This window comes from Oryx dammah, unplaced genomic scaffold, assembly GCF_014754425.2.
Source record: "Oryx dammah isolate SB20612 unplaced genomic scaffold, SCBI_Odam_1.1 HiC_scaffold_27, whole genome shotgun sequence".
In the NCBI taxonomy this organism is placed as follows: domain Eukaryota; kingdom Metazoa; phylum Chordata; class Mammalia; order Artiodactyla; family Bovidae; genus Oryx; species Oryx dammah.
The window spans coordinates 14,934,633-14,955,389 of record NW_024070211.1 but is presented as its reverse complement, the minus strand read 5'-3'; the positions used below and the strand labels follow the sequence as shown (position 1 = coordinate 14,955,389).

Below are 20,757 nucleotides of genomic sequence, written 5' to 3'. Positions count from 1 at the left end.
TTGATGCATACAAGAAGAAAAAAAATTGTCTTTCATACTGTGTGGAGCTGCTGGTGTGATCCCTGCCTCTGCCACGAGACCAAATGGAAAAAGGGTTCAGCTCCTGTTAGCTGTTCCTTTCGGGAGACTTGTCAAAATGATTGACTCCCACCTTCCTGCAGGCACAAAGAAAATTAGAGGATCTTCTCATCACTTTCAACTCTGCTAATTACAAAGTCAACTGCATCATGCTTTAAGGCACTCCATCTATTAATTTCGATCTTGATATTTTTTAAAATACCACAAAGTTAGATTCTGAGTCAAGAACATCAAAGAAAAATCTTTAGAGGAAAAATTATGCAACTTAAGGAACTAGTTTTCTTCCTCCCAACAATTTATACTTTCTTAAGAATATCATTTGCTCTAGTAGGATGAACATGGTCTTGAGAGTCTAAAGACCTAGGCTACAGTCCTGGTTCTGTCACTAACTAGTTGTGATAATTTGGGCAAACCATTTAACCAGGGACTTGTTTTGACTTGTTTCCTCATTTAAAAAATATGGAAGGGATAGAGAACTGATGTCTAAGATTTCACCAAGATTCAAAAGTTGTAGTCATGACCATACATACAAAAACCTCATTTTCAATACATACATAAACACAAAGAACAGGTCTAGAAAAACACAATACAAAATTGATGATTAATAACCTGCAGGGGCATCGAGAGAGGGACAAGGGGAGACTTCACTATTTTACTTAATATTTATATATACTTGTATAATTAAAAATTAGGTCTTAAGTAGCTAATGATGGACCTGATTTCTCATTATTTTCTAGATGGCAAAAGTAATAGAAAATTTGGAAAATTCTTATAGCCTTTTAACTGTAAATTCTTCCCCACCCCACTTCCCCCTCTAAATTTTAGTTTTGGTTCATGCATTCTTTCAGAAAACATTTTCTGAGCTACTATCAACACACATGACTGAGCTAGATAGTATGTCTCTATATGATTTCTTAGAAATAAAGATATGGATTCCACCTTCAAGGAATGTATAATCTTCCAATAGAGACAACAGTCAAGTTACGCATCAATATGAGAAAACACAAAATGGTATGGGCAATAAAGCACTACAGAACTACCTGAAGTAATGTATGTTAACTAAACTCATTGTTGCAATCATCTTGCATTATAGGCATATGTCAAGTCATGTTGTAAACCTTAAACCAATACAATCTCAGTCACTCAGTCGTGTCCGACTCTTTGTAACCCCATGGATTGTAGCCCACCAGGCTCCTGTCCATGGGATTCTCCAGGCAAGAATACTGGGGTGGGTTGCCATCTTCTCCAGGGGATCTTCCCAACCCAGGGATCGAACCTGGGTCTCCTGCATTACAGGCAGATTCTTTACCGACTGATCCACCAGGGAAGCCCCAAAGTAATACAGTGTTATATGGGAATTGTATCTCAATAAAACAGGGAAAAATTAAAAAAAAAAAAAAAGCCTTGTTCATCTTAGAAATGAGATAAATGGGACAAAAAGGGAAAAACTATTAAGCACCTATACTATAAACTATGCACTGTGAGACACATTTTACAGCACTCATGTAACTCTATAACACAGGTCTTATCAAAGAAACTAAACTGTTAAAGTTAAGAATTGCTATGACTTTTTATTTTACCAATTTTTTAGCAATCATGGAAGAGTTCTAGGCACCAGGCTTCCCAGGTGGCGCTAGGGGTAAAGAATCTGCCTGCCTATGCAGGAGATGCAAGAGAGAGATGCTGGTTGGATCCCTGAGTCAGGAAAATCCCCTGGAGTAGGAAATGGCAACCCACTCCAGTATTCTTGACTGGGAAATCTCATGAACAGAGGAGCCTGCCGGGCTACAGGCCATGGGGCCACAAACAGTTGGACACAACTGAGTGACTGAACACAAACTCTAAGCACTGAAGCAGGTGTCTCTATGAAGGAAAAAGTAATTTCTCTGTCCCGTGACTGGGTTATAAAGTTATTTCTTCAGGCAGCAATAGAAAAAAGGTTTACTTTTGAAAAATGTTTCCTTTACTTAATAAGGTTTGTGCTTGTCAAGCACAAGTATGACAGACACTGGGGTTAATCAAGCACAAGTACGACAGACACTGGGGTTAAGTAGCCATTTTCTGAGAAGCTCTGAGTCACTACCACCACTCTCCTACTCCTTCCAAAAGTCTAGTCATGGGAGTTCCCAGGCAGTCCAGTTAGGTTAAGGATTCTGCACTTCCACTGCAGGGAGCATGGGATCCTACATATTGTGCGATACAGCCAAAAAAACACAAAAAACAAAGGGTCTAGTCCAAGCACTTGCTTAACCAAATGAAGAAGTCAATACATTTTCACTCTTGGGAAACTAAAGTTCAGAGGAATTTAATGTACCGAGTATACAGAGCTAATATGCTAGAACAAGGATCCAAACCCAAGTCTAATTTCAAAGGCAATGTTTTTTCTTGCTTTTTCTACCATCCTTGTGATAGACTTGCCCAGAGTCAGTCAGCAAATGGCAGGCTTCTACATTCAGTACACTCTCTGATATACTATGAAGGATGCAGACATCAAAGAGGGCTTTTGGTCCCCTGGCAAAAATAGTTTAAGCCACTGTATTATGCACAGGCTCCGCTTGATTTCCCAAGTGGAATGGAAGAATGGAGAAATGACCTGTGAATGTGGTCAAACCTCAATGGAAAAAAAAAGGCATTACTTGCTAACTTTACTATGCACACACAGGACCAACAGTCTCCATAGCCACTGAAAGCATCAATTCCTTTGCCACATGACATCCAGAGGCACAGAGCCAGCTCTTCTGAGCTTTCCTCACAGGATGCTCCAATTGGTCTAACTTTGCTCTAAATTTGCATGTTCTTAGCATGCAAAACAATACCATAAACATATATTTAACTTGCACAAATCATTCTCTTTACAATTTTATTACCTTATTAAAATTTTATAATTGAAAACATATGCAAAAACAACGTAATAATGAATACCCACATACCCATCGCCCAGCCCCAACGACTATCAACCCATTGCTAATCTTGCCCCATCCACTTTCCCCTTTACCAGATTATTTTGAAGCAAATCCCAGGCATCACATCACTTCATCTGTAAATAACAAAAATTCCTTATCATAAAATATCCAGTTCATATTTCCAGCTATTTTTAAAATGTCATATTAAAAAAAAACACAAACACAGTATCCAAGTAAGGTCCATACATTAAAGCTGGTTGATAAATCTTGTATTTTAATCTACAGATTCCCATCTTTTTTTTTTCTTGCAGTTTGCTAAAGAAACAATAATGTAAACTGTGTATGGATACAAACATGGATATATTATGAAATTATAAAAATATGCCATTTCAAGAGAGTGATTACCTCTGGTGGTAAGGAGGGAAGAGGAATGGTAAGGGGGCGTGAGTAGCTTCGATTCTTTTTGTAATGTTTTATTTCTTTAAAAATCACTAACAGGAAAAGACCTAAAACAATAAACCTGAGTGGGGGTTTAATAGTATTCATTATTGTCATATGGTGTAACTGTAACTTTTACATGCTTGAAATATTTAATAATAAAACCATTTCAAAATTAAGAAGTCTTACCAGCTGAGCCACAAGGGAAGCCTGACAGCGTGGTAATAATTAAGAATGATGCCCACATTTCAGACTTAGGCAATGATGCCAATTATCAGAGCTAGGAAATACTGGAGAGGAGCATGATGGAAGGGAAGATGATGAACATATATATTTAGTCATAATTAAAAATGTTAAGTCATATGATATAGCTAGCTCTTTTTATAAACATTTGTTACATCTTGAACTGTAATTCTTATAATGTTAAAAACCTTTAAATTTTTCACTTTATGGATTATTTTCTTCCTAAGTCTACCGGCACATTTTTATTATTAGAAATAGATATAAAGAACAATGGAAACTAAAACTACTTTTTGCTAAAAAAAAAACAAAAACAAAAACAAAATTAAGAAGCCAGTGGGGAAACAATGATTACATTTTGAAGTTTCAAATGTCCCCTCAAGTAAAATAGGGACCATCATAGTACCTACCTCATAAGGTCGTTGTAAGAATTATAAATGAGATTATGAATACAAAAGCACTTAGCATACTACAGGCACAATGTAAAAGATAATAAAGTGAAGTTCCACAAAGACGGCCTTAGTATTTGCCTGTCTGCCATTCTACCATCACCTGCCTTTCCTGGCACTTGCTTTGTCGTAATCTTAAATATGAAGATCCTGGGACTTCCTCAGCAATCCAGTGGTTAAGTCTCCATGCTGCCAAAGCAGGGGGCTCGGGGTTCAAACCCAGGTTAGGAAACTAAGATCCCACATGCCACCACCAAAAAAAAAATCGTTTTAATAAAATATGAAAATCGTATTTTTAAAAGAAAAATATACTTCCCATCTCCCGTTTACCTCTTAATTCTCTGTGACCCTATTCTGTCCTTCCATGTCTCTCTCATCTGTCCACCCCCTTCTTCACACTTCAGTTTACCACCCCCTCGCTCTGTTCTCTAACCTGGTTGCAACCTCAGAAACCAGCTCCCTTTCTATTTTTATCGTACCTAAGAAAACCTATTGCCTCAAAACACAAAGCCTTATTCAGGCCACTAAAACTGCAACACCAAACACAACCTCATACCCCTCTTTCAAGGCTCTAAAACCAAGACCATTACCAAGCTGGATCTGACAGGTTTGGCCAAGGGCAAGGATTATTTCCAAAAGACCCATTGATCTTTGAGCTTTGATTTCCAACCTTTCCTATGTGCAATACATGTGAGACATACAGCATTAAAGACACTCGGTAGCCTTTATCACTCCATGAAACGGGCATAAAGTTTAAGCCAAATTAAACTGAACTGCAGTTATCTGTAAGAATTCTGCAACTCCCTTTGAGGTAACTGTAGACACTGCAGGAAAGAAAAACAACTCGGGCTGCAAATCTCTGCTTTAGGTAACGGCTCACTTAGATAAGGGTGCCAGGACTTTCCTCCCACAGAAACCAAATACTACTCAGCCGAGGCAACAGGTTTCTTTTTAAAAAGAAAATGTTTTTTTAATGATTTAGACAGGATGCTAAAGCTTGAAGCCTCTAACAAACCCATCAAACTGGAAATCAGGTTGGGGCAGCAGATGGGCAATTCAATCACTTCCTCTCCCGGGCCCACCCGGCGATGCCAAGTGACCGCTCTCCTGCCCTGGAAGGAACTGGTGGCACCTCCGATCCTCGAGTGCTTGATCGCAGTTCGTCCAACGCAGGATACGGCTTGGCCGCCCCCAGCTCTCACTTAGAAGCTCTATAGCCGCCGTACTGCACTGCCCTGCGGGCAGGGCCTTCGCACTTCCCTCCTCCCCCAAAAACCAAGAGTTCCCGCCTCTCCGCGGAAGGCGGGAGCAGCTCGGGGCTTGCTCCCCATTCTTCCCCCAGCAGGAGCCAAAGCAGCCCCTCAGCAGCGCGGCGCGGTACGTCCTCACCCTGCGGATGGCTGCCCGTCCCACACCTCCGCTCTCCCCTGGGGCGGGCCAGCCTCTCACCGCTGCCTACCCGCCTGCAAGGCGCGGCCGGAAAGACAGCGATTTTTTGCCTAGCAACACCCTTCCCGCCTTGGGGCAGGGGGCAGAGGCAACCCCCACCGCCACCTCCAATCCCCACCCCCACCGGGAACAGAAAACAGACGTCGTTGGCCCCTCTCGGGTAACCAGACGGCACCCTATGCCTGGGCAGGGTGAGGGGCATCTATCGTCCGCCGACGTGAATGGTGGGGGGGGGCACAGACACTCCCCCCTCCCGCCGCCATCACCTCAGAAACGAAAACGAGCCCTTCTCCCAGCAAGGTGAGGGCCTCAACCCCTCAACGGGGCGGACGGCGTGCGCGGCCCTCAGGAGAAGCAACAGGCGCCCCCCTCCCCGTCCCAGCCGAGGCTCGCCGACCCCCGCTCCTCCCTCAGCTGTTCACCTCCGGAAGCCGGGCCAAAGCCTAGGCGAACGACGGCACCTCACTCCGCCCCCTGCGCCATCTTATCGCCCCCTCCCCGACCTCCCCCACCCCGAGGCTGCCGGACCAGGGCCAGGGGGAGGGCAAACAGGCAATGATTGGCAGGAAGCCGCCCCGCCTCTCAGAGGGTTGTGCCCGGCGCAGGCGCCGAAACCCCGCCCCCCTACACTGCCTATCCCCACCTACGGGCTCCACCCCTTTTCGTCTCATCAACCCGCTCGACACTTGGCTGTTCCTGGCTGCTGGTAGGAGGAGAAGGGTGCAGGCGGATCAAGCCGAGCGACGAGTTCAGCTGATGCAACCTAACCTGGACCCGCGTGACAGTTTCCGGCACGCGGCGGCGGCGGCGGCAGCGACCGAGAAAGGGGCCCGAGTGCCGGGCTAACCGCTGGAGACGGCAGCGACAGAACCATGGGGGATTCTCTGAGCCCTGAAGAGAAGCTAAACCTTATCACCCGGAACCTGCAGGTCGGGCCTCGGGGTTGAAAGTGCGCGGTTGGGAACTGGGGGCCGGAGGTCCAAGTGAGCCTTAGCACCTCTTACGGGGTCATAAGTGTATGGGACGCGGGATTCCGCGCCGAGGCAGCTCTGAGAGAGATTGCAGTCCTTGCTGCCGGTCGGTCAGTCAATCCATTACTACAGAAATCACAGTAATCTCACCTCCTGTGTGCCATTACTTGCGTTGAGCCAGGCTTTGAATTCACCCCACCCACCCTATTATGTGCCGGTCGCGGTGCTAAGGGGCTGGGCGGTACGTCAGGACCCTACCCTCCCAGAGCATGTCTGGAGGAAATCAGACGTTTGCAAGGACCCAGGATCCAGACATTTCATTAAGTCGAAACTAGTACTGAAAGGTACTTTACGCGGAGATCTTTATTGAAAGGAAGTTAGGAGGAAAGCTGCGGAGAGTGTTCAGGGAAGGCTGAGGCGAGTGTTCAGGGAAGGTTGAGAAATAACCTCTAAACTGCCCTGAGGGATACGGATCACCTCTTCACTTCACCTGTGTTTTGCTGGTTCCAGAAACTGTAGTAGTAAAAGTTAACCAGGATAATGGGAGTTAAAAACGCATCAGGTAGAGGGAACCCAGGTCAAGAGCCAGAGGGAGGAAGGAACTCTGTGGTTCTGAGAGAAGGCTAAATTGTCTGGAGTAAAGGAAGCAAAGTGCAGATCAAGCACTTAGAAAATATTTACATTGCTCATTCTCTACTCTCTCAGCCTCTGTTGTCACATCATCTGTGGCCTTTATTTAAATAACAACCCCCTGCCACCAAAACTGCCTCATCCCTTACTCAGCCTGTTTTGTTTTTCCTCCATAGAACTGATCACGATCTGACATATGGTACATCTTACTAGTTTGTTTAGGAGGAGCAGGCAAGGACCAGGTCATGAGGGTGTTGTTGGCAATGTTTGACAGTGGGGTTTATTCTGAAGGCAGTAGCTTACTTTTCTCTTTTTATAAGATACAATTCACTTACCATAAAATCCACCCTTTTAAAGTGTGTGGGTCAGTGGGTTTTGATGTAGTCACATGGTGTTCGATTACCATCATTATTTAATTCCAGAGCATTTACTTCATCAAAAATAGCCTGTACTCATTACTCATCACTGTTCATTCTTCGCCTCTCCCCAGACCTAGGGAACCACTAATCTGCTTTCTGTCTTTAATTTGCCTGTTCTAGGCATTTCATATAAATGGAATCACAGTATGTGGACTTTTATGTCTAGCTTCTTTCACTAAGCTTAATGTTTTCATGTTTCATCCATGTTACACTTACCAGAACTCTGTTCCTTATTACAGCTGAATAATATCCCATTATATGTTGGATTCCTGGATTGGAAAGATCCCCTGGAGAAGGGAATGGCAACCTACTCCAGTATTCTTGCCTGGAGAATTCCATGGACAGAGGTGCCTGGCAAGCTACAGTCCATGGGGTCACAAAGAGTTGGACACAGTTGAGCGACTAATAATACTTTTATATGAATATACTACATTTTATTTTTCCATTTGTCAGTTGATGGACCTTTGAGTTATTTTCACTCATAACTTGATCTTTTCTTTTGTCCATACCACACAGCATGTGGGATTTTTTTCCAACCAGATATTGAACCCTCGTCCCTTGCAGTGGAAGCATGGAGTCTTAACCACTGAACCAGAGAAGTCCCGTTCTCATAACTTCATCTTAACCAGAGATTCTTATATGCTTTGCCTCAGCCAGATTCTTTGTTTCCTAGCCTCTCTCCATAAGGAGAGGTTAGGGAGAAACAACACACAAAGCTATTAGCATTGATTTACTCAGGTTTTAAAGATTAAGTGATATGACCTTTCCTTGAGTAGTAAAAACTCCAAGTGTCCACATAGTCAGGGGCTTGAAGGATGCAGGATCAGCCTCCAACTGGCTTGGAACATACGATTTTAACAAGTCCTGCTAATAGAGATTCAAACCAGCAAAACAATTTTTGTCTTTCATGGCTTCCAATAGTTTCCCCAAACCATCACCTGAAGAAACACTAAAATCTCTTGTCACAGTATACTAGCCTATTGGGCTTCCCTTGTGGCTCAGCAGGTGAAGAATCTGCCTGCAGTGTGAGAGACCTGGGTTCAATCCCTGGGTTGGGAATATCCCCTGGAGAAGGGAAAGGCTAACCACTCCAGTATTCTGGCCTGGAGAATACAGTCCATGGGGTCGCAAAGAATCGGACACAACTGAGCGACTTTCACTAGCCTATTAGGATTTTTCTAATATTGTCTTAGGGCAAAGGAAATTATTAAATAAACTATTTAAATGGCAAATGATTAATCGAATTTTGTTCTGAAGACCTCTCTGGCTTCCTTTTGTGGTGTGGATTGAAGAAAACAGGTAGATTTGGGAGACCTGTTAAGCTATTACAGTTATCTTGGTGTGATCTATGATGGCCAAGACTTTGTTGGTTGTGTAAAGGTGGAAAGAAGTAGGAGGACTTAAGAGCTGTTTCAGAGTAACTTTTGCAACTCAGTACCATTTACTGCACTAGGGGTGAAACTGTAAGTGAAAAAGATGCCTGGGAAGTGAAGGAGAAAGGTGAAAGCATGAGTTTAATTTTGAACACGTGATTGAATTAGTTGGGTTGATAACAAGTACATGTTCTATATAGGTGTGAGCAGGAGATTTAGGGAGACCTGGGAGAAGGCAATGGCACCCCACTCCAGTACTCTTGCCTGGAAAATCCCATGGACGGAGGAGCCTGGTAGGCTGCAGTCCATGGGGTTGCGAAGACATGACTGAGCGACTTCACTTTCACTTTTCACTTTCATGCATTGGAGAAGACAGTGGCAACCCACTCCAGTGTTCTTGCCTGGAGAATCCCAGGGACGGGGGAGCCTGGTGGGCTGCCGTCTATGGGGTCGCACAGAGTCGGACACTGAGCAACTAAGCACAGCACACAGCACAGCTCATAGGTAGTAATTGAAGCAGCTAAAGAGGATCAGTTACGGAGAATGTAAAGTAGAAAGAGATAGGCCCCAAGGATAATTAGGAAGACAAATAGCTGCAAAGAAATCTGAAAGACAGAAGCCAGAAAAGTAGGAGGAAAACTAAAATAGAGGAAACCCAAAGAGATTTCCATGAAGTGAGGACTAAAAAGTATTCATTCAATTTAGCAACTTGGAGGCCATCTATGATCTTAGCAAGAGCATTTTCAGTTGTGTGATGCCGTGTGGAATTCAGACTGGAATGGGAGATAAGGAATGGAGAGCAGAAGAGACACCTTTCAAGAAACTGGCTGTGAAAGGAAGGAGCATGAGCTGAAGGTAATTGGAGGGAAGATAGGGTTAGGGACAGTCTCCGTTTCCCTAAAGTCACTGTCATTACACTGGAGTGGTACTAGCAACAGCATCAGCTTCCTTTGGTTCTCACTCAGCACTGAGAGCCTGGCTAGACCTCCCTGCTGGCTCTGAGTCTGGACTCTCAGTGAAACATACCTTTGTTTTCCTTGTCACAGGGTAAAGGATGAGCAGGTGGTGGTGTTCAGTTACTCAGTTGTGTCTGACTCTTTGGGACCCTGTAGACTGCAGCGTGCCAGGCTTCCCTGAATTCACTATCTCCCAGAGTTTGCTCAAAATCATGTCCTTTGAGTCAGTGATGCCATCCAACTATCTCCTCCTCTGTCGCCCCCTTCTCCTGCCCTCAATCTTTCCCAGCATCAGGGTCTTTTCCAGGAATTGGCTCTTCAAATCAGGTGGCAAAGGATTGGAGTTTCAGTATCAGTCCTTCCAATGAATACTCAGGATTGATTTCCTTTAGGATTGACTGGATCTCATTGCTGTATAAGGGACTCTGAAGAGTCTTTAGCACCACAGTTTGAATCAGCCTCAGTTCTTCGGTACTCAGCCTTCTTTATGGTCTGACTCTCATGTTTGTATATGACTGCTGGAAAAGCCATAGCTTTGACTATGTCAGTGAAGTGATGTCTCTGCTTTTTAATACACAGTCTAGGTTTGTCCTAGCTTTTCTTCCAAGGCATCTTTTAATTTCATGGCTGCAGTCACTGCAGTGATATTGGAGTCCAAGGAAACAAAGTCTGTCACTGTTTCCATTTTTTTCCCCCATCTATTTGCCATGAAGTAGTGGGACCGGACGACTGAAGCGACTTAGCAGCAGCAGCAGCAGTAGGACTGGATGCCATGATCTTCGTTTTTTGAATGTTGAGTTTTAAGCCAGCGTTTTCACTCTTCTTTCACCTTCATCAAGAGGTTCTTTAGTTCCTCTTTGCCTTCTACCATTACGGGGATATAATCTGCAAATCTGGGGTTATTGGTGAGTGAGGTGGCACACTGCCATTAAAGCAGCCCTTCTGCTTCCACTACAGGAGGTTCTCGGGGAAGAGAAGCTGAAGGAGATACTGAAGGAGCGGGAACTTAAAGTTTACTGGGGGACAGCAACTACAGGCAAGCCACATGTGGCTTACTTTGTGCCCATGTCTAAGATCGCAGACTTCCTGAAAGCAGGATGTGAGGTAAGAACTAATATTTGAGCAATGGCCAAAAGAGAGACTTACTTGCTTGTTTGGAGGTACTTGAACAAATTCACATTTTGGTGACCCCTTTTATCTTTTCTGTCCAGGTAACAATTCTGTTTGCGGACCTGCACGCATACCTGGATAACATGAAGGCTCCGTGGGAACTTCTAGAACTTCGAACCAGCTATTATGAGAATGTGATCAAGGCAATGCTGGAGAGCATTGGGGTGCCCTTGGAGAAGCTCAAGTTCATCAAAGGCACTGATTACCAGCTCAGCAAGTAAGTGCTCCACCCTCCTCATGGGTCTGGTGCTTCTAGCTAGTTACAGGCCTGGGGAGTCAGGGCAGTCTAAATTTGGATTCGAAGATATTGGGCTCTCCTTGTTAAGAACCATTAAAAATTGTATATACTTTGTCCTTTTAATTCATCTATCAAAAGTCTACTGGCGAGTAAATGCCTAGGTACCATACTATTTGCTGGGAATATAAAAGTCACCACAACAAGGTCCTTGGCCTTGTAGACCTCACAGCATATGGAAGAGTGGCAGCCTCCCTTTCTCCTCCCAGACTCAGCAAATAGTAATAAAAGAAATGTGAAGAAAAAATCATATTTGTAACATCAGCATTCATATAATTTTTTGCTCTAATTTTTAAAAAATTATTTATTTATTAGGCTCTGCCAGGTCTTAGTTGCAGCATGCAGGATCTTTAGTTGTGGCATGCCGGATTCAGTTCCCTGATCAGGAATCGAACCCAGGTCCCTCCATTGGGATTACGGAGTCTCAGCCACTGGACCACCAGGAAACTCCCTGTGCCCTAATTTTTTAGCTTCCAGTTTCCTAAGTAATCCTCCCTGCCCACTGCCTCTTTCAAATAGGCCATGTATCTCTATAAAGGTCACTTTTACATTTAAACCCTTGGATCAACTTTTTAAAAGGTAAGCATTGTTCTGTCCTATTTCACAGATAAGGAAATGGATTCAGATTTAAGTTTCCCAAGTTCATGCAGCTAGTAAGTGTAAGGGCCATGATGTGAACTCAGATCTACTGCTTAAGAGTTTTAAATAAAGCGTATACCTCAGAGATATTGCAGGTTTGGTTCTAGACCACCTCAGTAAAGGGAATGTCACAGTAAAGTGAGTCGCATGAATATTTTGATTTCCTAGTGCATATAAAAATATGTGAAAATATGTGTTAGACTTCCCTGGTGGTCCAGTGGTTAATACTCCCTGCTTCCACTACAGGGGGCATGGGTTTGATCCCTGGTCAGGGAGGTTCTGAATGCTACAACTAAGTGTGGACAAAAATAATAAGTAAATAAAAGTTATGTTAAGTGTGCAATAGCATTATGTCTAAAAAAGCAGTGTGTGTGCCTTAATTTAAAAATACTGTGTTGTTAAAAAATGCTAACCATCATCTGAGCCCTTGGTGAGTCATAATCTTTTTGCTGGTGGAGGGTCTCTCCTCAATGTTGATGACTGGCAACTGATCAGGGTGGTGGTTGCCAAAGGTTGGGATGACTGCAGCAATTTCTTAAGACAACAATGGAGTTTGTCACATCAATTAACTCTTTCACAAACAATTTCTCTGTAATTTGTGATGCCTTGTGATAGCATTTTACCCACAGTAGAACTTCTTTCAAATTCGGAATTAGTCCTCTCGAACCCTGCCACTGCTTTATCAACTAAGTTGATATAATATTCTAAATCTTTGGTTGTCTTTTCAACAGTCTCCATTGCATCTCCACCAGGAATAGTATCTATCTCAAGAATCCGCTTTCTCTGCTCATCCATAAGAAGCAACTCCTCATCCGTTTAAGTTTTATCATGAGATTGCAGCAGTTTGGGCTCCACTTCTAATTCTAGTTCTCTTGCTCTTTCCATTATATCTACAGTTACTTCCTTTACTAAAGTTTTGAACCCTTCACTTCCACCTGTGAAAATTGGAAGCAATTTCTTCCACATCCTTGTAATGTTGATATTTTGCCCACTTCCCATGAATGACAAATTTTGTTGCATTTCTAAAATTATGAGACTTTAATGTTGAAATTACTGTTTGAGCCACAGACTGCAGAATGGATTTTGTGTTAGCAGGCATGAAAATAACGTCAATCTCATGGTACACCTCAATCAGAGCTCTTGGATGACCAGATGTATTGTCAATGAGCAGTAATGTTTTGAAAAGAACCTTTTTCTGCGTTGTTGTTGTTCATTTGTGTCCCACTCTTTGTGACCCCACGGACTGCAGCATGCCAGGCTTCCCTCTCCTTCACCATTTCCCAGAGCTTGCTCCAACTCATGTCCATTGAATCGGTGATACCATCCTACCATCCCGCTATCTCGTCTTCTGTCGTCCCCTGCTCCTCCTGCCTCAGTCTCTCCTAGTTCTTCACATCAGGTGGCCAAAGAATGGATCTTCAGCTTCAGCATCAGTCCTTCCAGTGAGTATTCAGGACTGATTTCCTTTAGGCTTGACTGGTTGGATCTCCTTGCAGTCCAAGGGACTCTCAAGAGTCTTCTCCAACACCACAGTTCAAAAGCCTTAATTCTTCAGAGCCCAGCCTTCTTTATGGTCCAGCTCTCACATCCATACATGACTATTGGAAAAACCATGGCTTTGACCATACAGACCTTTGTCTACAAAATAACGTCCGTGCTTTTTAATGTGCTGCCTAGGTTTGCCATAGCTTTTCTTCCAAGGAGCAAGCGTCTTTTAATTTCATGGCTGCAGTCACCATCTGCAGTGATTTTGGAGCCCCCAAAATAAAGTCTGACACTGTTTCCACTGTTTCCCCATCTATTTCCCATGAAGTGATGGGACCAGATGCCATGATCTTCGTTTTCTGAACATTGAGCTTTAAGCCAGCTTTTTCACTCTCCTCTTTCACCTTCATCAAGAAGCTCTTCAGTTCGTCTTCACTTTCTGCCGTAAGGATGGTGTGGGCTTAAAATATTCAGTAAACCATGTTGTAAACAGATGTGCTTTCATCCAGGTTTTGTTGTTCCATTTCTAGAGCACAGGCAAAATAGATTTAACATAATTCTTAAGGGCCTTGGATTTTTGAAATGATGAATGAGCATTAGCTTCAACGTAAAGTTGCCAACTGTATCCCCCCTAACAAGACAGTTAGCTTGTCCTTGAAGCTTTGCAGTCTGGCACTGACTTTTCTCTAGCTATGAAAGTCCTAGATGGCATCTTCTTCCAATATAAGGTGTTTTGTCTACACTGAAAACCTGTTGTCTGATGGAGGCACCTTCATTAATTTTCTTATCTAGGTCTTCTAGATGACTTGCTGCAGCTTCTGTATCAGCACCTGCTTCTTCACCTTGCACTTCAATGTTATGGCTTCTTTTCTCTTAAACTTCATGAAGTCTGAAGTTAGCAAAACCCCTATTGATGTTACTATTGCAAAAAAATTATAGTTTGATGAAGGCTCAGATGATGGTTAGCATTTTTTAGCATGTATTTACTAAGGCATGTACATTTTATTTTTCAGGTATGTAGAGTTTTTAGGCATAATGCTATTGCACACTTAATAGAATGCTGCTGTTGCTAAGTCGCTTCCGTTGTGTCCAACTCTGTGCGACCCCATAGACGGCAGCCCACCAGGCTCCCCCGTCCCTGGGATTCTCCAGGCAAGAACACTGGAGTCGGTTGCCAATGCATGAAAGTGAAGAGTGAAAGTGAAGTCGCTCAGTCGTGTCCGACTCTTAGCGACCCTATGGACTGCAGCCTACCAGGCTCCTCCGTCAGCGTAGTATAAATATAACTTGAATATGCACTCAGTTCAGTTGCTCAGTCGTGTCCGACTCTTTGCAACCACATGAATCACAGCACGCCAGGCCTCTCTGTCCATCACCAACTCCCAGAGTTCACTCAAACTCAGTCCATCAAGTCGGTGATGCCGTCCAGCCATCTCATCCTCTGTCGTCCCCTTCTCCTCCTGCCCCCAATCCCTCCCAGCATCAGAGTCTTTTCCAATGAGTCAACTCTTTGCATGAGGTGGCCAAAGTACTGGAGTTTCAGCTTTAGCATCATTCCTTCCAAAGAAATCCCAGGGCTGATCTCCTTTAGAATGGACTGGTTGGATCTCCTTGCAGTCCAAGGGACTCTCAAGAGTCTTCTCCAATACCAGAGTTCAAAAGCATCAATTCTTCGGTGCTCAGCTTTCTTCACAGTCCAACTCTCGCATCCATACATGATCACTGGAAAAACCATAGCCTTGACTAGACGGACCTTTGTTGGCAAAGTAATGTCTCTGATTTTCAGTATGCACTAGGGAACCAAAACTTTATATGACTTACTTTATTGCAATATTCATTTCCTTGTGGTCATCTGGAACTGAACCCACAGTATCCCCAAGGTATGCCTGTAACATGAAAGATCATGTATGACAATAATGAAGAAGTTTGAAATATTGCAAGAGTTAACCAAAATGCGACACAGACATGAAAGGAACAAACACTGTTGGAAAAATGGCACCAATAGACTTGCTTCATGCGAAGAAAGGTTGCCACAGAAGAAACCCTTCAGTTTTTAACAAATACAGTATCTGAGGCACAATAAAGTGAAGTGCAGTAAAATGAAGTCTGCCTGTACTAGAAAATTCACCTAGAATGTAGCTCAGAGATGGACAAAAAAGCTTTAAGCATGATTAAGTTATAGATAAGAACTTTTGTTTCCAGCAATCTGACAGACTAGGTACTCTGATCAACCTTCCTGCTGAAAAGTGTTTTTTTAAATGCTGGATAAGATATTTTTTAAGCCTTCTAAAAAATATGGTCTTCCCTAGTGGCTCAGTCAGTAAAGAATCTGCCTGCAAGGCAGGAGACCCGGATTCAATCCCTGGGTTGGGAAGATCCCCTGGAAAAGGGAATGGCTACCTAGTATTCTTTTTTTTTTTAATCACAATTTAATCTGATAACAATAGGCATGCATGCATGTGTGTGTGCAAAGTCACTTCAGTCGTGTTCGACTGTTTGCAACCCCATGGACTGTAGCCTGCCAGGCTCCTCCCTCCGTGGGATTCTCCAGGCAAGAATACTGGAGCAGGTTGTCATTTCCTCCTCCAGGGGATCTTCCCAGCCCAGGGATCGAACCCAGGTCTCCTGCTTCAGCAGGCGGGTTCTTTACCACTAGCGCCACCTGGGAAGCCCCAACTCAGTTATTCAGTCAGTCCATGGTGTCTCAGAGAGACACACCTGAGCAACGAACACATGTCTTCAGTCGACAGATTGGTCAAGAATACTCAGTGGCCGGGAACCAAGTGAAGGTGGGAGTACAAAGAGGTTTATATTCAGTTAATCTAAGATGTTTTTTAAATGCTGCTGATTAACCTAATGTGCCTTAATTTTTAATAGTCATCTAGGTTTCAGAGATGCTAAATGTTTAAATAAATATGTCTTAAAATCTATAAAAGATGATAAGAGGAACACTGAAGACTACACATACCTTGAGGAAACTCCTTGAATTGTATGTACTTGAATTGTAGTTTTCGTGGCCTCACAGACCACAGTGGGAAAAAAGGAAAAGGTAAAACTAGAGTACTAGGCCAAGAGGCACAGTATTTAAACGAAAAACCAAGTCAGAGGGAAGGAAGTCGTTGATGAAACAATGTAAGAACAATTAAAAGACATGAATTTCCAGACTGAAAGGGCTCACTGAGTGCCTGATACAGTGAATGAAAATAAACCTACACTGAAGTGCAGTATTTTGAAATTTTAAAGCACTGGGAACAAAAAAGTATATGCAAATTTCCAAAGGGACAAAAGTCACATACAAAATAACAGCAATCATAATGGTTCTGCACTTCTCCAAAGGAACACTGAAAACTAAAAGGGGATGAAACAGTGCCATTAAAATTCTGAAGGAAAGGAATTTCCATCCTAAAAATCTGTACCTACACAAACCACCATTCAAGTGTAAGGGCAAAATATCTGAAAATATTTATTGAAAAAAATTATTTTCAAGTTTTTGTTTGCCATTTGTATTTCCTTTTCTGTCAGTCAAGTGTCTAGGCAAGTGTCTTGGCCCATTTTTTTTTTTTTCACTTTTTTTTATAAAGTTCCTTGTGTTCTGTAGATGCCAAGTCCTTTGTCATTTATATAGCATGGAGATAGGATAAACAACTGGAACAGAATAAACATAAACAACTGAAACAGTGTTCAGAAATAGATCCTCACAAATATGGAAACTTGATATGTGACAGAGCTGGCAGTACAGGTCAGCAGAGCAAGAATAAACTTTTTAAGAAAAAAATGATGCAGAGATTTTTAGCTATCCATATTGGGGGGTGGAAATGATCCGTTCATTCCAAGTGGATTAAAGATTTAACTGTTAAGGCCAAACTATAAAACATTTAAAAGACTACATATAGTAAGACTGTCCTATGATTGTGGGTTAGGGAGAATTAAACAAGACATACCAAAAACAAAAGTCACAGGAAAAGATTGATGGATTCACCTTTACTACAATCCAAACCTCCACTACATCAAAAGTAAGATAAAAAGACAAGCCACCCACTAGGAGAAGGTATTTATAACATATATAAGTGGCAAAGGAGTATTATATGTCAAAAACTGCAAAACCAGTTGTCAAAAATTGGGCTTTGCTTGTACTCCAGTGGTTAAGTGTCTAGCTGCCAATGCAAAGGATGTGAGCTTGATCCCTGGTCCAGGAAGATTCCACATGCCTTGGGGCGTCTAAGCCTCTGCACCATAACTACTGAGCCTGCACACTCTAGGGCCCTTGAGCCACGAGTACTGAAAGCTGCAACAAGAAAAACCACTGCAATGAGCAGCCCGCACTCCACTAGAGAAAGCCCACAAGCGTCAACAAAGACCCAGTGCAACCAGAAATAAGTAATTTTTTAATATAAATAAATAATATTTTAATGGCAAAACTTTAATGAGAATATTAAGTAATAAAATTGATTAAAAGCCACTTTGGAAAATAGTTTGACATTATCTTGAACTGAAGTTCAAGATGCAAATCCCTTGTCACACAGAAATTCTACTCCTAAGCATATATAAAGGAACTTGCACATATGTACCAGGATACATATATAAGAATATTTATAGCACATTGTTTAGAGATACAAACATACTACAAAACAGGACAGAAATACAAAAGTTCAGGCTAGTGGTTACTCTGGAGAAGGAAGAAGTAGGATTGTGGAGGAGTGCACAGGAGCCTTAGAAGTAATTAAGTCTTTTTTTTTTGGCTATACATGCGGGATCTAAGTTCCTCAACCAGGGATAGAACCCAAACCCTCTGCAGTGGAAATGCTAAAGCTGAAGCTCCAGTACTTTGGCCACCTCATGCGAAGAGTTGACTCATTGGAAAAGACTCTGATGCTGGGAGGGATTGGGGGCAGGAGGAGAAGGGGACAACCAAGGATGAGATGGCTGGATGGCATCACGGACTCGATGGACGTGAGTCTGAGTGAACTCCGGGAGATGGTGATGGACAGAGAGGCCTGGCTTGTTGCGATTCATGGGGTCGCAAAGAGTCGGACACTACTGAGCAACTGAACTGAACTGAACTGAACCACTGGACCACCAAGGAATTCCCTAGGTCCCTTTTCTTAAACTGAGTGATGGGCAATCTAGTCATAATATTGTTCATTATTCCTTACATGTATTTAAGTTAAAAAAAAAAAAAAAAGACATGACGATAGACTGAGAAATTCTGGCGTTTATTTAATAGGCATCCAGAAGAAGAAAGTAGAGGGGTATGGCAGAGAAGCCCTATTTTAGGAGTTAAGCAAAGAGAAAGATTAAAGACTAATTTAAATCCATTTTTAAAAAGGAAAAATATAAAAATTAAGTCATATTTTCAGGAGAGGATGGACTCCTTACATTTAGAAACTAGCAGGCAGAGATGGTCAGATGGCATCACCGACTCGATGGACTTGAGTTTGAGCAAGCTCCGGGAGTTGTTGAAGGACAGGGAAGCCTGGCGTGCTGCAGTCCACAGGGTCGCAAAGAGTCAGACACAACTGAGCAACTAAGCTGAACTGATTCTGAATGTCTTAAGATCAGGAGAGTGAATTAACAACACACTTTTGGGGTTGCATTGAGCCCTGGGCCCCGTCTTCAAGCTGTCTCCTCTTGTCTCCTCTCAGAGAGTACACGCTGGATGTCTACCGCCTCTCTTCCGTGGTCACACAGCACGATGCCAAGAAAGCTGGAGCCGAGGTGGTAAAGCAAGTGGAGCACCCTCTGCTGAGTGGCCTGCTGTACCCGGGGCTGCAGGTATGGGAGGGATGGAGTCACTTATGACCTTTTCTGCTCTGATCCTAACTACTAGTCACAAACCTCTCTCAGCCCCAGTTAGACCAATGTCCTGGCTGTTCCTTCACCTTGCCGGAGGCCTTCCTTCCCCCCACAGCCCCTCCCCCAGACTTCTGGACCACTCTGACTTTTTCCCCTATCTCTCTGTCCTTTAAAACGCTTCTCATCTCAACATAGCTTCTTTACAGTAATCATGATCCCTTATTGAAGAACATTAATTTCAGAGTGATGAGTGAAAATAAATTTTAGGCATCATCCTGTTTCCCATTAAGCAAAACAAACACATCATATTTCATGTGTGTGCATTTTTGTATGAGCATGGAGAAAGCATGGAAAAATTCAAACCAAGCTATTGATACTGGTTATTAGCTCAGGAAGGTGGGATGAAAATGTTGATAGACTTTTCTTTTCCCTTGTATATTTTTCTACTGTTTGATATAAGAAAATCAAGTCATACAAACTACTGTATATAAAATAAACAAGGTCCTACTCTAGCCCAGGGAACTATATTCAATATCTAGTAATAAACTATAATGGAAAAGAATCTGAGAAAGAATATATGTATATATACGTAAAACTGAATCACTTTGCTATATGTCAGAAACTAATATACATTGTAAATCAACTAAACTTTAATGAAATACATTAAAATTTTAAAAATAAATAATTTTTTTTTAGGCTTGAAAGAAAAGAAAATCAAGTCTTCTCTTGGTCAGGAACTCTAGATCTGCACTGTCCATTATGGCAGCCTCTTGTCATAGTCATATGTGGCTACTGAAGTAATTAAAATTCTAGTTTTCCAGTTCTACTGGCTATATTTTATTTTTTTATTTTTATTTTTATTTTTTTACTGGCTAGATTTTAGGTTGCTCACAAGCCACATGTGGCTAGAGGCTAACCTGTTGGACAGCACAGGTGTGGAATATCTTCGCCCTCACCAAAAGTTCTATTAGACAGTGCGTCCTGTTTGCTTACCTTTCTCTTCCTCTCCTTCCTCTTCCCCCCACATCCAGTCATTAATGCTACTTCTTAAAAGTCTCTTGAATTCATTCTTGCTCTACATCCCCACCAACTTGAAAGTGAAAGTCACCCCGTCGTGTCTGACTCTAATGACTCTGTGGACTATATGGTCCATGGAATTCTCCGTGGCAGAATACTGAAGTAGATAGCCTTAACCTTCTCCAGGGGATCTTCCCAACCCAGGGATCAAACCAAGGTCTCCTGCGTTGCAGGCGGATTCTTTATCAGCTGAGCCACAAGGGAAGTCCCCTCACCAACTTCGTTCATTGTTATTTCTTACCTGCACTCTCACAGCAGCTTTCTAACTGTTCTTTGTCTCCAGCCCTCAGGCCACAGCTCTGCATTCTGCCGTCTCACTGGTGTGATTTTCTGTAGTACGTGAATTGTGGTTCTTCCCTCCTTAAAATCATTCAGTGGCCAGGATGATGCTA

The 20,757-nt window shown here is 42.8% G+C and overlaps 2 protein-coding genes across 16 annotated transcripts in view; one reads left to right on the top strand and one right to left on the bottom strand.

The window, feature by feature from the left end:
- The window catches only part of LOC120854227 (S100P binding protein), a 34,482-nt gene extending 28,422 nt beyond the window's left edge, over window positions 1-6,060 (bottom strand). For 3 of the 15 annotated variants that reach the window (XM_040228058.1, XM_040228070.1, XM_040228062.1), the window contains exons 1-2: window positions 5,980-6,060; window positions 39-155 (exon numbers count right to left, since the gene is read on the bottom strand). The gene's annotated coding sequence lies outside the window, so the exon portion shown is untranslated. Of the gene's footprint in view, window positions 1-38; window positions 3,602-5,823; window positions 5,913-5,954 lie in introns of those variants that run through there. The other 12 variants (XM_040228057.1, XM_040228066.1, XM_040228069.1 and 9 more) reach the window with 7 other exon arrangements.
- A 114-nt stretch (window positions 6,061-6,174) lies between these two features.
- The window catches only part of YARS1 (tyrosyl-tRNA synthetase 1), a 31,747-nt gene continuing 17,164 nt past the window's right edge, over window positions 6,175-20,757 (top strand). The window contains exons 1-4 of the mRNA XM_040228055.1: window positions 6,175-6,486; window positions 10,864-11,010; window positions 11,118-11,293; window positions 19,138-19,267. Of these exons, the coding sequence (XP_040083989.1) occupies window positions 6,430-6,486; window positions 10,864-11,010; window positions 11,118-11,293; window positions 19,138-19,267 (510 nt within the window). The 5' untranslated portion in view covers window positions 6,175-6,429. The remainder of the gene's footprint in view (window positions 6,487-10,863; window positions 11,011-11,117; window positions 11,294-19,137; window positions 19,268-20,757) is intronic.